Here is a 21,391-nt window from a genome sequence, read left to right as displayed (position 1 = left end):
GGCTTACTAAAGGCTGCCCAGGTTCGAACCCAGCCGCGGCGGCTGCATGCGTTTCGATGGATGCGAAGCGCAAAAAGCGCCCGTATGCTATGCGATGGAAGTGCACATTAAAAATCCCCAGGGTCGAAATTATTCCTGAGCTCTCCACTGCAACACTTCCCTCTTCCTTTCTTCCTTCAATTCTTCCTTCATTATTTCCCTTACGGCGCTGTTCGGGTACCCGTGCACTGAGATGTGAGGTCATTTCTTTCCTCAAAAACCAATTTCTTTTTTTTACCCGTCAAAAAAAAAAAGTTGGCCTGGGGCTCATATGATATATCGTGTCAACCGTCTAAACTGGTGGCTTTTTGTTCGCTCTTTGCACAGCCTGTTCGCCGACCGTCACTCGAAAGAGGAACCCCAACTGGGGTCCTTCAATGCGCAACCTTAATTCCCATTTGGGAGGCCGGTATAATCAAAAGAGCTACTACTGGGGCTAGTTGGAAATGCATCCTTGAAGGTATTGGTGAGCGCTATCAAATACGGAGAAATATGGAATCTACCTGTGTGTTCGTCCCTTTCCGTATTTTGATAGCACTCACCAATACACCTTTAAGGTGGTATAATCACAACCGGAGGAACGTGCGCCGTAGGTCAAAAGTTCAGAGCTCAAAACCGCGTGCTATGTTGTATGGCTAGTTATACCCATGTACGTATCCCATATATCTCTTGAATTTGAACTCGCCACAGCAGATCTCAGGGCTCTGCGTGTGCCGCCCTAGCTGTACTTTCTCGTTTCTTGACAAAAGGGGGGTGGGCGAATTAAGGGCCTGAGTTGGGGAAAAGTGTGTGAAGGTCGAACCGACATTCATTGCGAGCTGCAAGGCGGTGAATATATGTACTCACAGTTAATACGCTGGACTGCACATCGAAAGCAGACAGTGCGGTTTAATGCGCGTTGCATGCAATTCGCATTTCGGAAGTAATTTGCGCTGTCGCACACCTGAGTATACATACGCGTACTATCGTGATCGAAAGGAAGGCGAACAACACGCAGCGTACGCGCTCAGCTGTTCGCATTTCTTTTCATCACGATTTTACTTCGGTGGTAGCAAAAAAGACGCTATAGAGTCGTCCGTGATGCATTCTAGGACGAACGTCATGTAAAAGCGCGATCGAAAGAAATATGAACAGCGGAGCGCGTAGGCGCCGCGTTGTTCGTGTTTCTTTCGATCGCGATAGTAAGTGCTACAAATTGAGCAAAAAATTAATGTAGTAACTGCATAACGATGCAATTACGTATAACACACAAAAAGAAACACGGAAGACGCAGCGTCAACTTATTTGTGTCACCCCTTTTTATGCCACAGCACATGTGTTACGAATAACCAACTATTATATAGCTAGTGTACATACGCGTACACTCTAGCTATTGGAGAGAATTTACTAGACTGCATCCCGTCGATCAGCTGGTGTCCTAATTCTGTTTTCTTCTTTTTTTGCGATTGACACCATTAATATATATGCCTGAACATTATGCGGGGCATCAACTTTTTTCTGCCCTTTACAGCATGCAAAAAATCTTGCGCATATGTGCAGTACCATTTGCCTGATCGAGATAGTTATATAGTATATTTACTCGAATCTAGGCCGCAACCAACACTTTAAGACGATCGACGCTTGAAAGTAAAAGGTCGAATAGATCGGAACGTTCAGCGGGGACAGCACGCAAACGGCATTTCTTTCATGTGAACCTACTCCCGCTCACTCGTCCTTGCCATCACTGGCCTCCTCCGTATCACTCTCCTCTTTGTACAGTTCCAATCTTCTGTGCAGTCAATCTAGAGGTTTGTAGTGCTGCTCTTTTGAAACGAGTGCTCAACCAGGATTTCCGGGATGCGTGTTTAAAGCGGCCTGTCGGAGTTTGCTCGTGCGTTTCATTGGTCACGTGGAATCTAAGCCGACCTAAGAGTTCTATATCTTGTGATTAAAAAAAAAAAACTATCGGCCTAATATAGAGTCGAATATACAGGGCCCCTCAATATATTTTCTGCGCACTTTGTACTTCAATTGCAAGTTCGCGTTTAATAATTCTCTTTCCTTAAGAGCCACTCTCGGGCTTTTTGGTCCTACCAGTACTCGGTATGAAGTATCTGTTCTCCACCCCTTATTTTTTTTTCACTACATATTCACGTGTATATGCACATGAGTACTAGGATATATTTTATTTTCACATGCCGCTTGTCGCGGACATTTTTAATAAAAAAACAAATTAAACGGAAATCAACATGCCAGATAATTGCTTGTTTACAAGGAAAAGTGGTGCGGTTTCGTTTCCGACATATACGAAGTTATTTGGTTTCCGGCCAAGACTAGGCGTAGCCATACCGTTTCGTAGAATTCGCGGCAGATGCGCAGATGTTTAAGCCTAGCGTAGTGTGAAGGTGAGCTCTGGTGTGCTCTTATGTGCTCGCGTTGCTAACTCTGTTGGGGCAAGAAAATGTTCGTGCTTGTCCAGTACGAAGGCGAAGACAAACGCTACGTGGTATCGGACGCCGACGTTCGAAATTTTGCACCACACGATATCGACGACTTCGAGAGGGGGAAGCCTTATGATGTGTTTTGGGCGGGCAACACCACCACCCGGGGCGGATTTTATAAGGCCACCATTGTCCATATGACAGGTAAGAGTTAGGATCCTCTCCGGCATTGCCGAACACGATTTTGGCGTTCACTTATAATAATGCGGTAAAAATTGCAGAGACTGAAGAAGAAATGAAAACGTGGCGCCAAAACAAGCGTATGGCCTCGCGCAAGTGTTCCTCGAAGGATGGCCCGCCGCGGAAGAAGGTGCGTCCAACTGGCTTTCCTGTGCTTGCTGAACATTATGCGCTTAGTTCACATTAACCGCAATTATCTTTGAACCAGGAACTTACCAACATGTGTACTGTGTCCCTGTTCTTGATATTGCTTTTTTTTGGATTAGTGATCAGCCTAGGAGATTCACGCACAGGTTCCACGTTTTGCCCGCTGCACGGCTTTCACGTGTTGGCGGTCACACGGCAGCAATAAAAACGTCGTTCCAGTAGATTTATTGATTTGCAGGTGGGCTTAGCGCGGGACAATGCAGGGACAAAGGACGAGCGCTAACTTGCTACTGAAAGAAACGGAAGCAGAATTACTAGCTCGAGGATCTTAATGCACGCCCAGCTATCCACTGAGGATAGCAAGCAAGTTTTGTGTGGACGTTGTTTTCAGGGCACCTCGAAAACTGTCAAGTCTTTGTGCACTGGCGAGCCAAAGTCATCACAAACTGGCTTGCAGCATCAGGCTTGCAAGTTAGTTGCGTGCAAAGTTGGTGTTGTTTACGAGGTCCCTCTGAGCTGTGGGCGTGTCTAAATAGGGCAGACTGGTCGCTGCCTCAGTGAACGCCTAAGGGAACATGCTACTTCTTTTAAATCGTCTCAATCTAACAACCTGCCTAAGCATTATTTGAGCTGCAAATGTCATCCACTGTTGGGAAAAAGAAAAGTTCTTGGCCGTTCTAAAGGACAACTAGCAGGGGAGCTTCTTGAGGCGTCATTTATTCATGAGCTAGGAAGTGATAAGTACCTGAGTGACGCGTCTATTGTCATGTTGCGAAATGAATCTGTTTCTAAATGTCGAGTAATTTCTTGGGTATTGCTGCTTGAAGGATGAAGAGGTGCTTCCAGTTTCTTTCTGTGCCATTTTTGTCGCCATTCAGTCCCAGATTATCTTGGTTCAGTTTGCCTTTATCCAGCCCCCCGTCTTAATTAGTGGTAGCTGGGCATGCTCATTCAGTTCCTTGAGCTCGTAATTCTGCTTCTCTTTCTTTTAGTTGCAAGTTAGCGGTCATCCTCTGTCCCTCTCTTGTCCTCGTTTGTCTCACGCTAAGCCCACCTGCAAATCACGACTTGCCAACTGGCCCAAAACTCCACTTTGCTCAGTAGATTTCTTGCTTGGAGGAATTTCTTCTTGTTGACAGTGCACGAGAGATTTTTTTCTCTCGCATGCTGGAAGCTGAAGGGAAGGATTTACTGTGTCTACCAAGGTTTGCGACAGTCAGAAATAGGGGCACCCATCGGTAAACCTTTAAATTGCCTGCAAAAGCAGCTTCGTAACATAAAGTGTTGACTAATGAGAATAGTGGGAGTCAGCAGAGATTCGGCAAGTCGACATAGGAGCCATGAGGTAAAGCTCTGTTAGCTTCGAGATCAGTAAAGGAAAAGTACGGCAAGACCAACAGGAAGGAACGCTCGAGCAAAGTGAACAGTGAAATCCGAGTTGTTACCCTGTGCTTTTCGGCCCCTGCTCTATGGGCCGCCCAATCTCTATATCTAGCTACCTTCACTGTGCCCTCTCGCCTCCTGTTGGTCTTGGCTTGATGCGTGTATGCAACTAAAATGACGCCGATGACATAGCCTTCATATGTACGTCACTACGAGCCCGTCTGCTCTATCGTTTTCTGCTCAACCGGCTGTGTTTGCTTTAGCGAGGTGGAAATGTGATGCGCCAAAAAGAGCATAATGGCGTTGAAAACAAAACGGTGTTTCAGCAGTTCTGCCAAACACTATCATCTGCCTACGACTTTTGATGGGGGGAGGGGATGCGCATACTGCCAGCTAAAAAAAAAGTTATTTCCTAGAACTGTAATTATGCAAATGACTAATGACGCCCTAAATTGTAGCCACTAAGGTCAACCCCCAGTGTACATATGCTTCCTGACCCTCTTTTTAAAATCCAATGCAGCTTTAATCACTTAGTTGTGAACAAGGCTCCTGTACAGTAGGGGAAACTATTTATCCTTTTAATTTTTATGGTTTCAATTCACGTTTTAATGTGATGTCTTATCAGGCAAGTTTTTGTTGAAGTCTCATTTTTGTACCAGTTTTCTCGGGTTACTAGCTGTCCCTTGACCTGGTAGTTGGCTTTCCGTGGGCTGGAATGCTTAGGACAAGGTTTAGGACCAGTGGCTATAGTGCTCGGCTGCTGACCTGAACGACACGGGATTGATCCCGGGCGCTGCTGCGATCGCATTTTGATGGAGACGAAATAATAGAGGAGTTGCTTTGGGATGTTAAACCCCATAAAGCCTAAATCATTCTTTTGATGGATCACTATTTCATCCTGCTGGCAAAGAGTTTACATCCACTTCATTTGGAAAAGGGCCGAGGATTTGACTAAGCACTTCTTTATTTTTCAGTCCAAGCTGAACTTTCAGGCTAGGGCCCTGGCAAAAAGAAGTGCTGAGGACGAGCTGGCACAAACAAGTGAGATGGAGGGGACTGAGGGCACAAGCAAAGCTATAAGCCTTCAATCCAAGGTTGCAGACTTGGAGGCACGGGTGAAGGAGCTCGAGGGCCTTAACAAGGAGCTGCAGAAGGCCCTCTGTGCCAAAGTTTTGAATATGGGTATGTGCATAATTTGGACTCCAAATGCTTGCCTGTTATAGCAAGATTGCTTTTTACACCACGCTGTAAAGGGTGCCCTCTTTCTGCTAGTTCACATAGGCTTTCACCGTTGGTCATGAAGTGACAGCTTTTGCGAAGCTATATACTTGGGTAACAGTGAAAGTGGGCTGCCTTCCTGCAGCAGGTGCTCACTGTTAGTAGGATTTACGCAGTACAAGAACTGCATGTTAAAACCACATGCACAGTGTTTTGGTTGCATCAAGACAGCTATGCACTATCACTAGATTCTACCATTGTAATTAGTAAATATGAGAAAACGGAGCATTTCTGTACAATTTCTGCACTCAAAAGTTATCACCTCTTCAGTGTTCTGAACCTGGCATGTCGGTTCAGTAATTTGATGCTTCCCTTTGTAACTTCTCTTTAGATTCCTGTGTGTTGGAATGTGGCCATGGGCAGCCAAGTTCTCACCGTGCGCAGCCAGGACCACCTAGAGCAGCAGGTTCGTAAACCTCTTTTGCAACGCAGAATGGCATAGTGAGTCAGCAGGTGTTTGAGCATTTGCTATTGAATCTAGATTACAGTGCCATTTACACTGGCCAGTGCCCATGTGACCAACTGTGTAAACAAAAAAACAACAAAAATAGCCGAAGCAAAATGTTATCCTTGGAGTACACCTAAAACATGGTCGCTGTGAGCCAACCATTGTCTGATTCCACAGCAGTCGAAAAGAATGAGTGCAAGAGAGGGTGAAGAGTGCAGGAAGAAAGACTGAAGTTAATGGCAAGAGCAAAATCGAACACCAAGGCAAAAGCAGTTGTTAGTAAAAGACAACAATGTGAACTGTAATGGAAACATTTTACACAAAGGTGCACCATCTGCCTAACTAAGCTGCTTCAGGATAAAGGCCACCAGTGTCCAATGCCCCCTGTCCCTGTCCAATGCCAGCTGTGGCCAGCTTATCCTGCTAACTTCCTAATCTCATTCACCCGGCTTTCTGCTGCCATCTGCTACACATGCCTTTGTGGTAGGTGATCCACATTTATTTGGGGTCCTGGTAGCTGCGGATGGTGAGCCGACGGAGCGGGCTGTTGACGTTGCTGGCCAGGCCTGTTGCTGAAAGCGTTCTGTAGTGCGTGAGTCAGGTCGCGCTCTGAGCTTCGTCTTCATCAGCGCCTCTGTCGATACCAGCGCCGCTACACCTTCTCGTGGACCTCTTGCTGCTACTGCTGCTGCTGCTGCTGCTTTTAATCTTGCTCGTCCTTCACTGTTTTGTTTCGTCACTATTTTTTTTTTGTTATGCTGATCTAGTTTCCTGATGGGCCCATGAAGACTGCCTCAGATTCATGACATTTTGCTTTGGCTATGTTTGTCTTGTTTGTTTGTAGTTTCTTTGTCCTATGGGCTCTGGCTGTTCTATAAATGATGCTGATAAAAAAATCATGAGCATAGTAGTTGACAAGTGGCATGGCAGGGCACTGATTGGTCAGCAGGTTGTGTGTCGTCGCGAGACCACATGATATAACTGAGTCGACAGCTGCCAACTCGGGCAACACCTTTGACATGAGGGTGCGAGATGGAAACTGAATCCAGGACTCTTGGATCCAGAGTCAGACACTCTGCCCCTTGGCTATGAATAGGACAAATGCATGCACATTCATGCACATTCATTCATGCATGCACATTCATGCACATAGGCTATGCATGCACATTCATACGGCTTGGTTAAAGCGGGGCTCTGTATCGACGGGTAATCTGCAAATAATGTGACTGGCTACGATTGTATTCTTATGAGTGTGTGAGATAGAGGAGCAAGTTAAAGAATTAGTGGTTACGAGAGTAGCAAAGTGCATGTACACGAATGAGGATCTGCAAGAAGTCTGATGGGAGCCATTAAACACTCCCACATCATGCATCGAATGAGGATCTGCAAGAAGAGTCTGATGGGAGCCATTAAACACTGCCACATTATGCCTTTGAAGGCGACGAAGCTGAAGAATCCCCAAATTTTTTGTTTTTGAATTTTTTGAAATTTTGTTGTGCATAATGAATGCTCTTCCCAATTTTGAGCTATTTTTTTAAATGTATTCTTCTTTTGAGTGAACATGGTAAATGCTGCTCTGTGTGCTTAATTTGTTGATAGTGTATTATACTGGTATCTGTATGAATAGGAAGTTTTGTCAAATCTTATGTGCTTATTTGATTTCCAGTCCCCGGCCATGCTTCTTGGGTTCAAAGTCAGAGTGCCCATGGCAGCAGTGCTTCACAGGCTAAGCCCTCGTCGCCCTTGCCGCAGCTGGCTGGTACCAACTTTTAACATTCTTGAAATGTTCCCGTGTTATCATCTTGATGCAAGATTAGCATAAACTGCTGCCTTTCTACTAGAGCAAAAATTCAGAGCCTGGATTGTTAGCAGGGCTGTTCTATGTAGAGTGGCTTGCACATTATTTCATTCGAGACACTGTAATGATCGGATCAATCAAAGCCCAAAACCTGTCCTCAAAAGAGTTAAGTTCTCGTGACATAATGCTGCTATACAGTCCAGCTCACTTTATGAATATGACTACATATGGGGAGTTAATTACTACAGCACTGCCGATTAGGCTTCTTATGAACAATATGCCATGTCTAGTGAATAGAGCTTACTGGTAGCATGCAGTGGCAGAAATGCTCATCTTTTTCATTGATTTCGACAAGAACGGTAGTCACTGAAGTGTCAAGGGTTTTTGCGCTGTTGAATTTTGCATGAAGTCGACCATTGAATGAAGAAGGAGTTCTTAGATGCATGCAGCATGCAGTAGACTAGAGTCACTAAATAAAAAGTTAGAGTACCGGCACTCTTTTCTCTTATTGTTATGTGCCGCTGCCACGATCATTGGTCAGTTTGCACCACGTGATAATTGTTTACACTGCGATGGTTCATGGGGGTGGCCATTTTGTGGCTTATGCGTTTTCAGTCGGCCAACTGTGGTAGTCCTAGTGCTGCGACGCTGCAAGTGCTGTCCGTGGCCGGCGCATTGACCACGAGATCCCGCGCTTCGCAGCATTTCAGCTGCACAAGAGCATACGAGGATGCCGTTTTGCTGCGTTGTTGGCTGTTTCAACTCGCAAAATGACAGAAAACGCTTCATGCGCTTTCCGTTGGGGAAAAAGGACGGTGCTCGACTACGCGCATGGCTGCAACTCGTGAGCCGCAATGATTTCGATTATGCCATTCCCTGTAACGATTATGCCATTCTCTGTAACCAGCCCCCAAAGTTTCACAGAATTATAGTGATTACTGTACTCCGGAAGCGTGCTGACCACCCAGTTACACCGGCTACAAGTTGCGAATACACGTGCAGATGGCTCGCTGCCGTTAGCTTCAAGATTAAGCCGCTGTTTGAAGCAGTCACCAGTGCGCCCAGCATTATTTTACCTCCAGCGGGGTTACCCTTGCCTTAATCACCGTGAATTGCTCAGCCAGAGCGCTCGTATATTTCTCCTGTAAAAGTTTGCAGTAACCGCGAAGACACCCGTAGTAGCATTGCACTCGACCGCTGCCTACATTGAGCCATTAGAAATTCTCCCGCGGTGTTGACACATTAGCTCCTACAAAATAAAAGCAAGTTTAAAAGGCAATGCATGAAGTGTTATAGCAACAGCTTCTACTGAGGAGGCGATCGCAATATATATAATAAAGCATACGAACAGCGCAACGCCGATTGTGCAGAGTCTAGAAAAATTTGCCCGGAATAATCAACAATAACCTGGAATATTTAAGTTCATACTGCAAGGAGTGTCTCCCCACGATGAAAGCATAAACTGTTGGTAACTGCTGTACCCTTTGCATTTGAGCGGTTCCAAGCCGCACGATTCCCGCCGCAGCGTCAGGGTGGCTAGCAGCATTGTTTATGAAATGGTTGGGCTAAAGTTAGCGGCGAGGTCACAGAAGTGGCAATCTGACAACAATGATAAACACCAAAATGGCCGCCCCTGCTTAACAACGTGCTACAGTGTCGGTACTCTAAGTTTTATTTAGTGACTCTACAGTAGACCAGCCTTAGTCTCCAGTTGTCAAAGAAGTTGTAATGATGCAATGACAAAGCTGCCATAGCACCTATGACGTGAAGCATTTCATGAATTCTCTGCTGTCAGCATGCAATTGACATGGTAACAGCGCAAAAGCTGGTGAGCTGGTTGGGAATCCAGCGCAAGGCACATGACAGCTTCAGCCGGTGAGGCATACCGTATTGAAATTTTCAGTTTGCTGGCAGCTGTAGATCACTGACTGTGTGCAGTAGTTTCACTTGCTCTGATGCTCACTTATCGCACCCCCACTAGACCCAGGATTCTATTATCGGCGGTTTGCCCGTGTAGGACATATGGATCATTGGGGGCAAAAGTACCAGACCCCCCCCTCGAAGTTTAGACTCATGCCACTGTGCGTAGGGGCGTCACCTGAAAAAGCACTTCTGGTGTCGAAACAGGCCCTCTGCGCCGGTCTCGACACCAGAAGTGTTTCGTCAGGTGGCGTTCCCGTGCAGTGGCAAGGGCCAGAACTTAGACATGGCGTCTGTTACTTTTTCCCCGTAATGGTACACACTATGTAACTTTGTAAGTGTTTGGCATGCTGTTACACTTTCAGTGCAGTCTTTTTTGTAGCTTTTCTTGAGGCAGCGCCTTGTTTTGAGGGCACCTCCTCTCAAAAGAAGGGGACTGGGATGTCTTTCGGTGTCCGGGTGCTTCTGCTAAGACGTGCAACTGCTTCAACTAAAGGATGAATTGCAGTGCCTCCTTGTTTCGTCTGACTGAGGCATGGCTGCAGTTTGTCCTATCCGAGGCGCTGTGACAATGGGCTAATGCACATTTTGACGGCAGGACTGCCCTCATTCATAATTAGTAAGCGTCAATTATAACTGGAGCTGGTATTGCGATTACAATTATAGCATGTGCAGGAGCTATGGACAGAAATGCGAACAGAGCGGAGCCTGGGTAAAAGCACAATGAATAGAAATGCGAACAACGGAGCCTGGGTGCTCCACTGTTTGCATTTTTTTTCATCTTACTTTCACTTCAGTGGACACGAGAGTCGTCTGTTATGCATTCATAGATTACTTTAACATCTTTTTCTTACCACCTTTGTAAAAGCGCGATCAAAAGAAATTCGAACAGCGGAACGCATATGTGCCTTGTTGTTCACATTTCTTTCCATTGTTATAGTACTTTATAATGAGAAGTACTGGCTACATTGATAGACATTCTTTGCTAGTGTTCATAGTGACACCATTTTTGTGGTGCCATTATTCGCATGCAAGGCACTGAATATTTCCTGTCAAGGGGTAGCCAGCTTGTCAAGCAGCCGTATGGTCGCTTTTTGTGGCTGATCCTTGCCTGCAGTAAGGAAAAATAAATTAATTTCAGGGTATTTTGCGGCAATAAAAAGGGAAACACTGTTGTTGAGAATGGTGTGTTACGTTCGTTTCAAAAATTTTTCTGGGCAGGAATTTTGGATGCAAGACACAAAAGGGTCGTTTTTATTTCGTTAATAGTGGACCCTGCACCATTTCCCGACGTGAACCCCGCAGACGAAGCAAGGCTGCCAAAAGGTATGTTTCTGCTTGCACAAGCTGAAGGAAACTTGGCAAGAGGGCTCTTCATTGTGCGAATAGCAATTCTTTAATGGTGTTCCCGGCATTTAACTTTTGTTTTACTGCGCTGAATACTGACTTCATCATTATCAATGCCTTGCAAGTGAAAACCCAGGTTTATTTTATTATGCCGAATGTAATCTGACCCAACTTGGGCAGTCGGCTGCCAGTTGTCAAGCTCACTCCTGAAAAAAATTGTCTTGGGGCGGTCTCTACAACCTCACTTTCCGCCTTGTAGGTTGGCCTCCTCTGCAATTGCAGTACCTGTCTGCTGCATTACATGCGGCTATCTCAATACTGTGCTTTTGTATTTGTGAAGCCATGCTTCTGGTTTTTCTTAGAGCACATTTACATCAAGAAACATGATTTGCCCCATAGCCTTCAGTAATAGTGCCTTGCTGCACTGGAGAACTATGGTATCTTGGGATTTTTGTGGTGTCTTCTGAAGGAGTCGGCCTTTTCACATTCCAAGATATGGACAGCAGCATGCATCTGTTGTTTAAAGCACTTGTGACTCGTTGGCATATACTCATGGAATGCATGCGATGCTGAAACTTCCACCACTCCACTGAAAGGCGTTATCTTTGTTCCGATTTTGGTGTAGCTCTAGTTTTCAAAGGTAAAACTGCCAGCTATGTTCCTAAGCACAGATGAGATTTCAAACATAAGCAAAGGTCTGAAATTGTGTGAGGTGAAAGAGTTTAAACGGTGCTAAGTATCTATTACCTCAAATCAATGGGAAAAAACTCAAAATCAATGAACATGAAAAAAAAAACTGAAAAAAAGCTACCCAGGGCACTTAATTCCTTACATGCTATGAATGCGAAAGCTGTGTGGGTTAATGTTCATACGTGCAGAATTGGTCATTCTTTACCTAAGATTCATAGATGGCAGATAGTTCTCGCACTTCTACTGTAAGCTGCTTTTTACTTTATCCACCTGTCTTTCTTGTTTTTCCTCTTATTTTGCAGCTGTAGGGCCTACAGCACAAGTAGACAACACAGTGGGGATCACAAACGAAGCTGGAGAGGTGCGTGGTATTTCGCTAGTTTTTTGTTTACGTACTGTGTTAGTCAGAGGTGAGAAAAAAAGCATTTCTTGAGACTTCATAATGGCCGTGGACTCTGGACCTCTTCTGTTTACCATGCTCGGGCAGCTTGCTGGCCGCTAGAAAAGTCTAGACAGGAAGGTTCATCATAGTCATAAGGGATGGTGGCCACGGATCACGGAAGCACGCTGCTTTGCTTGCTACTGCGTATCGTTGCTTGCAAATGTACGGTAGATTTTGGCTCCTTGGGAGCAGAAGAAACGATGTGAAGTTATTGGGCGGCTGCAGGCTGTAGAGCAAACAGCTGATCGCGTTTCGCACACATATGGCTACGACGACACGAGTGTATGGTGTTGTGTGCTATCTTAAAATCTGAACTTACGCTTCGAGAAATCCTCAAAAGCATGTGACGAGCAGTTGCACTGGCTGCTCGCTTCCGCCCGCGCATCTTGTCCCACAGCTTTCCACCACTCCTCCTCCAGGCAGTGGCTGAATCGCTGATGTAGAAGCTGTGAGTCAAGACGCACCGGCGGAAGCAAGCGGCCCCCTTGACAAAGGCCAGCTAGAGGTTATGCCCTATGTGCATAAAATGGCACATAACCTGAAGAAGGTGGCGTCTTAACAGGGAATCCGTCTTGTGTTCTCCGTCCGCCCCCTGCAAGTTGTCTCAACTTTGCAAGCATGTGGCGGACGGTCCGTGCAGCGCCGCCTGCACCACTGAAGTGGTGTACCAGTTTCCACTGCAGTGTGGCAGAGTTTGCATTGGCCAAACTGGCCAATGTATCAATGATAGACTGTGGCAGCATTTCTGCTCTCTGAACAGTGAAATTGGTGCTAATCTCCCCAGACATTGCATGGAATGCAATGGTTGTTACCCCAAGCTTAATCAAACAATATCGTAGGAGGGGGAAAGTCTAGAATTGAGCGGGAGATTTTAGAAGCAGCACACATGCACACACTTGGCCTTGACACCCATGTAAGTGAGCCTTCTCTGGCTCTCCTAGAAAAATAGACCCGGTTTATTATCAACAAGTGATAGTTGCGTCACCCCTTAGCAGTCGTTTTTCCTTTGTCATTATGTGTGATTGTACCACATGTTATTCTTGAGTTTATTGTTTTTATTATTTCATGGCATTCCACACACAGACCCAATGTTTTGCTTCTATGTGTTTTTTGATACTCAATGTCATTTGGTGTCTACTTCTGTAATCTTCCACGGTGAAACACATAAGTTACACTGTGCCACATGTAAGTGTTTTGTACAACAGTGGCAACTTCAGACATGATTAAGTCCTGTTTTTTCGTAGTGTGTCAATCTTAATTGAATTGAATCAAAATATTAGTGCATCCACTAAGTTGCCAGTGTTCTTCACAGCATGCTTTAGGCAAGTCACAAGGCCTGTAAAGCAGATAAGTTTCCAAGCATACCGGAGCAAGCTTTTCCAGTCTTTCATTGTATTGTAAACAGCATGGAACACAGCTGCAGAGAAGTAAAACAGCAGGTGCTGTGCTATATATTAATTTTTTAGACCTTCGCTTACCACAAATAAATACCAACTTGACTAACCTGCCATAATTCTACGCCTCTTGCTGTGACTGGCTTCTTTGCCAAAGGGTTGCAAGTCACGAGGTGCGGTGCCCGCTTGGAGCTGAGAACTGTTTTCGCCCTTGCTAGCTTGATATTAAATATTGCAGTACTGGCTATGTGTGTTAATATTTTAAAGGTGCCGGTACAGTGCATGTAATGAGTGCAGGCAGTGTAACAGTCGGTGGGTCTTGACTGTTGGGGCCCATGAAGCTAGTCCGGGTTGTTCTGCAGTCCCGATGTAATTATGGAATATACAAGAACCCCAGGTGGTAGAAATTTCCGAAGCTCTCCACTACGATTTTCCTTATAGCCTGAGTTGCTTTCAGACATCAAACACCATAACACCAAACCAAACCATTTTTTACCATACACATATGAGTACTGCAGCATGTATCATGCTTTTGGAAGCAACTAGTGTGCAGCATTTGATAGAAAATACATGCAAGCCAAAAGTTTGTTGTCTCCACTCTGCAATGTGTCTTGGTTACTTTGAGCGGAAATTAAAATGTGAAAGTGCTTCTCAGGAAACGCATCTTAGACTGGTTCCTTAATATGTACATTTTTTAGTGGCTTTGAATGTTCAATCAGAAGTCAGATCACTAGCAAGTATGTTTATGTTGGCACTTCATGTCGGGTGAGTTCTGCATTTAAAACAGTATTAACACCATCTGTGCTCTGTGTTCATCTTCAGGTTCATGCTGGGCATGGAAGCTATGTGCCCGTGGCTGCATGGAATCGCCTGCTGGCATTGGGCAGTGATTCCACTTTCTGTAAGCAGTTGGCAGTGTGCCTGTGGGGCAACGAAATCCTCGCCCAAAGGAGCCTCACAGGCACGCTGTCAAATAACGCCATCTCTAAGGGGATGACAAAGATACATCCGCCACTTTCCCCTCTAAAGGTGGCTTCAGTGTCAGGTAAACCACTCGTTCTTGTTGCATAGCTGCATGCATTTAGTCACTCTTACTGGTGAATGTGGTGAATGTTTTTAGAATGTGGCCCATTTGAGATTCTGTGAGTTTGTAAATAATTAATTGCATTACTGTCATTGTTGTCAGACTGATGAGAACCAATTCACACTATAAAGAGGACTTTACAGTGAAAGCTCGTTAATTCGAACCTCGATAATTTGAATTTTTGGATAATTCGAACTACACTACTTGGTCCGGCCAAGCTCCATAGAGATCTCTGTATAAAAAAGCCCGTTAATTCGAAAGCGAGTCGGTTCCGCTAAGGATAATTCGAACTACGCGCTGCCGCGTCTAGGCAGCTTGGCACACAGCACGTGGCCAAAAAAAAAATAGCACCTCCGCATAGTTAGAGGCTGCGCATGTCTTAAACAGGGACAGAAGATGGATTCAGATAAAACCGTGGAAGAGTGGGCAAAGCCTAAATGGCGCAATCACCGGCGCGGCGGCACCAACGGGTAGGGGTCGACGGCCGCAGTGACGGCTGCCTACCCTCATTTCCGCACAGCCTCCGAAACTCGCCACTAAATACTCGCTAATTCGAGTGCTGTTAATTCGGAAATATGGATAAATACTGTCGGCGCACTCTCAGCCAACGCCCATGAAAGGCTATGACTTCGGACGGGTGCTACGAATTACGTGCGAAAAGCTTTTTTTCTTTCGCGGGTGTCGCCCATCTTTCCACCCATCAGTCGCCAATGGAAGCATGCGGTCAGCCGCGATCATAACGCCGGCTTTTAGCATCGCCTGGCGGTCAGCCGCTGGCTGGAAGCGGCCAACGTCGGCTATCAGCGCAGACTAATCAGGGCGTGACTGTGTCAGGCTTCCGCCTGCTTCTGCAACATGGCTGTGCCTGCCAAAGCGGCTTCTCACTTCACCACGAACTCGTCGTTGCCGCTACACTGTGCCTCATGTCCACGGCAAACAAAAGTCGCACGAAGCTTTCGCTTTGTCTGAAGATGTCCACAGCACAAAATTTTAGCGATGAAACGCGCCAAATTTTCAGAATGCTTCTGGATTTTCAAGGCTGCTTGGCTTAGCCACTACGCGTCGGTTGACGTCAGGAAGCGCAGGAGGTTCAAACAGGTTAATTATTTTGGTTCAGAAAAGGGCCATGAAGAATAATTGGTCCTCTTGGTCGTCATTGAATAAATAATAGTTTAATTGTAAATGCACAGCTGTTCTTTTCCTCATTTTACTAAGCATATGAAATCACGCAGCTTCTAAACCCTGGCGGCAGCCGACCATTTTCCGCCACTTGTGGTGCTGCACGGCGGCGGTGCGGGGAACGGCGTGCCGCTCAAAGTCCGCAGCGCTAGTATGCTCCTATGGGTCGCCCTTAAGGCAAATGTACTGAAAATGAGGCTTGCATAACCGGACAAGCGCTGGCACTCTGCAAAGTTCACTTCTCCCCTTTGCTAGAGCTAATGTCAAAAGGTAAACACACTGGGATGTTATCGCTGCGCATCATCTTGGCGCACTGCCAAGAAATGCGTTGTGGACCGTGAAGGTATGAAATAGAGGGAAGTGTTAACGACTGACGCTTTTTTTTTCAAATTCTTAGGCAGAAATTGGGGGTGGGTGGGTTCGTTACACAAGTAAATACGGTACGTTTACTACCAAATGCAAATGGTTCTTGTCAGTTTTTTCGAGGCCATTCGTTATTCAAACATCCGATAATTCAAACTTTTTTTCCCGGTTCCATGAAGTTCGATTTAACGAGCTTTTACTGTATATGAAAGTCACTTGAGTGATGCTCTGCTCGTCTAGTGGCAGCTGAAAAGTGCACAGTGGGCTGTGGGATTAGGCAGCAGCTGTTGCAGCCGCTGCTTTCCAACCTTCTTGCGAGGAAGGTGGTTTGAGAGGTCAAAATAGAGGTCGTAAAGACATGACGTATGGTTCCCTGCAGTTTTTTTTGCGTTGGCTCATGATGGTTGCAAGACTTTTGTTTCAGACTGATTCTGTCTGCTGTAAAAATAGACTCGGGGACTGAACGCATTCTGTTTGCATTGCTGTCACAGCAGTTACTGAAGGGGGTGTGTTGTTCAAGAGGTACAAGGAAATATCAGTATCATCAGCTGCCCCATTTTAGATGAACGTGTCCGGAATGAACATGGCAGCACCAGTACAAAACAACAAATATGCAGCGAAAAGTTGACACACAAGCACCCCGGTGCCAGGAAAAAGTGCTAAAGTTGCTATATTTAAACGCGGAGTAGACTGCTGCTAAAACTTAGTGAAATGTATGTTTTTCAACATGCGCTGTCCATGGTTCAGGCATGATTCATACAGAGCAATGACATCGAATCGCATGATACGCAACCAGCTTCTGGAATAATGATTCACTCCTGTGAATCGGGTGTTACACTTACTAGAGGACAGAAGCCCCCTCTCCCATTGATCTTTAGTGAACTGTGCCTGTGCCACTTGCTGCCACCTTTTCAGAGTCGTGGGATAGAATTTGCTGGTGCCAGTTGACGACCGATTTTTCGGACTGTCTACGGACCACTAAAAGTCTGAAAAATCAGGCAGTTCGGACAATCAAATTTTATTGAAAAAATTACGAACTTATTACCAATATGCCGGAGAAAGGGGTCAGTTGTATTGCACACATTATAAAGCTCCTCACGGCTAAATTTCTCCGCGTGACGTGCACAGACGACGGCGGTGACCGCTTTCACATGCTCGGCCTGGCTGTGGTGCCCTCAGCATGTCGCCGATAAACGCACGGTTGGGACAAAGCTTAAACGAGAAAGCAAGCACGCTGATGTGGGAACTGCGCTGCACCCGCAATACGATGGGCCTGGAACGAGAATGCGAAGATGGCGAGACAATAACAATCGAGAAACAGCCGAAGCAGGTGCTCTGTCGGCATTGGCCTCGTAATTAGGCCTAGCGACTGGAGCCAAAATCGGCATTGTATCCAGCGATATGCTCTTAGCGGTGGCTTGCGTATAATGAGAGGTGTCTTGCCTGTCATCGAAACGCTAGTTGTTTACGGTTTTATGATAGAAAAGTCAGGTTTACGGTGTGTTTTGCCGCGGGTACGCTGACCTCGCTTTGAAATGCACCACCATTTCCTCCTGCGCTCGCCGTCTCCGTGAAGCCGTACGCCTCCCACGCAGCTTTGCTGCTACCTGCTCTCGTATTCGTGACGAAAGACTCGGTACAGATGATTTCCGTGAACTCTCACTACTGTTAAAGTCCGTGTGGCGGAAGACATTCAAGAACAGTATAAATTCAAAACCACGCGGGTGCAATGTGCCGACTTGCGTAGAACTTCAGCATCGCAAGTTAAGAGGCTCCCTTTAAGCTTGAATTTCGTTTTGTTTGATCAAGTTTTCAATCTCGCTTGCAGTTATGAATTAATGAGGTTCGACTGTTCACATTATATGGCAGCTTCAGTATTGGCGGCGAGTGCGAATGAGGTCTGAAAAATCAAGCAATCAGTTGTGGTGCGTCTGAAATTTCAGGCACTCTTGAACATTGGCTCTATGGGCCATATCGCGGTGCCATGGAAAAGTCCAAATAATCAAGCATGTCCGAAAATTGTCTCATTTTGTCTTCAGCAGCTCAGAGGTAGCTAATGATGAAGGTGAGAAGATGTCATGCGAGGTGTACTGAAACTACGGATCTCTTTGCTTGTTAATTTTTTTGTCAATTCAACTTTGGGTAGGCTTGCATAAGAGTTGGCATGAAATAAAGTGAAGAAAGCAGCAACCTTTGTGCAGTTTCTGTATGCCTCACATGACCTGAGCCCGTGTTTTATGTCATCTTACCCATTCGCTGGCTGAACCAGCAACAAAAAAATGGAAAAGCTTGTTTTCAAATTATTTTATGATTTTTTTATAAACACACTGACATTAATTACTCATTGCCCAAACTTTGCAGATTCCTTCCGGTACTATTTGATGCTGAAAGGGTGCCCTGCCGAGGAGCTTTCAAAGCGGCACAAGAAGGTCGTGCGGTATTTAGCACAGAAGTGCTGTGACCTGCGGCGGTAAATATCTGTGCAATATCTGTTTTCTGGTGTGTGAAAATACACTCTAATTTGCTTTTGTTTTCATTATCATCAGTATAAGTCTGATGAACTGGCATGCACTGGCTCCACCGAAATGCAGCCGCAATGTCCTTGGTATCAGCAGTCGAGCGTCCCAACCACTAAGCCACCGCGGCAGTGTTCGTTGTTTAGGACGCTCGACAGCTCAAGAGTGTTCGCATTATGTGGCACTCGTAGGTTGCTGCTGCTGCCAGCGCTTATAGTAGCAGTAGCAACCTTCACGTTTTTACAAAAATTACATTTTTTAACTTTACAAATTGATGAAATTTGCCCAAATTTTCTTAAAACATTTGTATGAAAACTGGCATGAAACTGCTTCGTTAAATCGAGGGAAAAAATACAAGGATTTCAGTGGAAACTAAAAACTAAAATTAAACTGTTGCGCAGTGAACTTCCTTATATTGAGGTTCTATATATTGAGGTTTAGCTGTAACTAGGGGTGTGCGAATATTCGAAATTTCGAATACGATTCGAATATGTTTCATATTCGGTTCATATTCGTATTCGAGAAATGATATTCGTGAATTTTCGAAAATTCACGAATACTCAGCAGCGATCGTATACCGCGCCGACTTTCGTAAATCTGATTGTTGCAAAAGCGCAATATATGGGCAGATTATCTGAATGTAGAGTTTAAAGTTCCAGGAAAACAATAAAAATGCCTTGTTCTCTTTCTTCTCCGTCGTTTATCCGCGCCGACTTTCGTAAATCTAATTGTTGCAAAAGCGCAATATATGGGCAGATTATCTGAATATAGAGTTTAAAGTTCCAGGAAGACAATAAAAATGCCTTGTTCTCTTTCTTCTCCGTCGTTTATCGCGTCGACCGATCGCATTCCGATGCCGCTAGACTTGACCTTGTGCAGAATACCGCAAGTGGGCTTTCCCACTTACCACACGTGCTGCGAACAACATGGGGGACGAGCCGCTTCTAACGGTTGCAATGCGAAAGCTTGTGTATTTTTTATTTTTCTGTAATGTGTTATCTAATTAATGCCCACACCCATGGCATTCGTTCTGTCAACGCTCCGAGCGTGACCATGGCCATCTTGTTTTGGTCAACTACGCTATGCGGGAAAGCCTACTTGCGGAATTTCACGTGAGGCTCCCGAAGGGATGTCTAGGTCTTAATTAGGACGAGTCTTAACTTTTTAACTACCAACCTCGAGCTGCACTCGTAATCGTAAATTGTACCAATATCTCCACTGACGACTGCGGCCAGATGTCATGCTGCTATCACTGACAGACTAGCTACAGTCTGCTACAGCTTACAAATTATAATACTAGAAGGTGTTAGTTTTTTTATAAATATGTTTCATGCATGTAGAACATTTTAAGCCTGACAACAGCCATTTTGGACTTTCTGCATCACTGTGCCTAGAGATGTATCGCACAATGTCTGACTATACTAATGATGAAACCTTGTTTATGCTGGGACGAAGCAATGTCTATGCACTCTAGTGCATTACAACGTATCGGATCGAATAGATATGGGGTTGTTACCCATTACTATATGGCATGCACTGAGGGAAAGGTGCCCGCAGGAGCAGCTTTTTCATTTTAGATTTTAATGGGAGACCATATGGTTTCTGCTTTGGCCTGAAGTGCAAGGTTATGGATGTGGGGGCAGGTTTTCGGCACCTTGTTAGCTGTAACTGTGTGGTTTGGCCATGATGGTTAGTCCTTTTTTATATTGATGCAGTGTCATTTACCTAACGCATAATTGGTTGATGCAAGCCCTCGTTTGTAAAAAGATGAGCGTTCATTATAACTGCGGCCATAAGTCTTCTTGACTGTCTAAAATGGGTGTCTGCTGACATTCAGTATTACATTAATTTTTCTTTTTTCAGCCAAGACAAGACCGCTTTTGAGCCACAAGAGCCTGCAGCCAGGAGCCTGCAGCTGGGAGCCTGCAGCCAAGAGCCGGCATGCAGCCAGGGCAGCGTGCATGAGCAAGTGCTAAAAAAAGCTTAATTATTTACAATAAATATATTTATCATTTTCATTTCAATTAAGCTATGTGGTTTTGTGCATGAATTACTCTGGAATGGAAGAAGCTTTTGTTAATTGAGAGGCGACCGTTAACAAGCTTCGCATTTTTGTGCATGACTTCCAGAATGCACAAAGCCTGTGTTACTTGATAGGAGACCATTAAGTTCACAAGATTTGCACAGTAATGACTGCAACACGCGTACGAGGCACTACACAAGACAAGACAGACTACAAAAGACAAGACAGACTACACAAGACAAGACAGACTACAAAAGACAAGACAGACTACAAAAGACAAGACAGACTACAAAAGACAAGACAGACTACAAAAGACAAGACAGACTACAAAAGAGAAGACAGACTACAAAAGAGAAGACAGACTACAAAAGACAAGACAGACTACAAAAGACAAGACAGACTACAAAAGACAAGACAGACTACAGACTTCAAAAGACAAGACAGACTACAAAAGACAAGACAGACTACAAAAGACAAGACAGACTACACAAGACATGCCCAAAATACGACAAGACTACAGACTACAAACTTTTTCTGTCTTAGAATCCTGTAGTACGTTTTGACTGGGTATCTCCAGCGCGGAGTTTCTCCAGCGCGGAGTTTCTCCAACACGGAGTTTCTCCAACACGGATTTCTCCAGCGCGGAGTTTCTTCAAAGCGAAGTTTTTCCAACATCGAGT

General features: G+C 45.2%; 1 protein-coding gene across 1 annotated transcript; it reads left to right on the top strand.

Moving 5' to 3' along the window:
• The first annotated feature begins 809 nt into the window (after positions 1-809).
• On the top strand, positions 810-20,716 carry LOC144134665 (uncharacterized). The gene is made up of 10 exons (XM_077667523.1): positions 810-2,663; positions 2,741-2,829; positions 5,204-5,411; positions 5,839-5,913; positions 7,622-7,714; positions 10,943-10,999; positions 12,013-12,071; positions 14,369-14,591; positions 18,534-18,642; positions 20,552-20,716. The coding sequence occupies exons 1-10, from the start codon at positions 2,480-2,482 to the stop codon at positions 20,673-20,675; spliced, it is 1,221 nt and encodes a 406-aa protein (XP_077523649.1). The 5' UTR covers positions 810-2,479; the 3' UTR covers positions 20,676-20,716.
• The last annotated feature ends 675 nt before the right edge of the window (positions 20,717-21,391 follow it).

Source organism: Amblyomma americanum, chromosome 5, assembly GCF_052857255.1.
Source record: "Amblyomma americanum isolate KBUSLIRL-KWMA chromosome 5, ASM5285725v1, whole genome shotgun sequence".
NCBI classification, from domain to species: Eukaryota; Metazoa; Arthropoda; class Arachnida; order Ixodida; family Ixodidae; genus Amblyomma; species Amblyomma americanum.
This window is presented reverse-complemented; position numbering and strand designations above follow the sequence as displayed.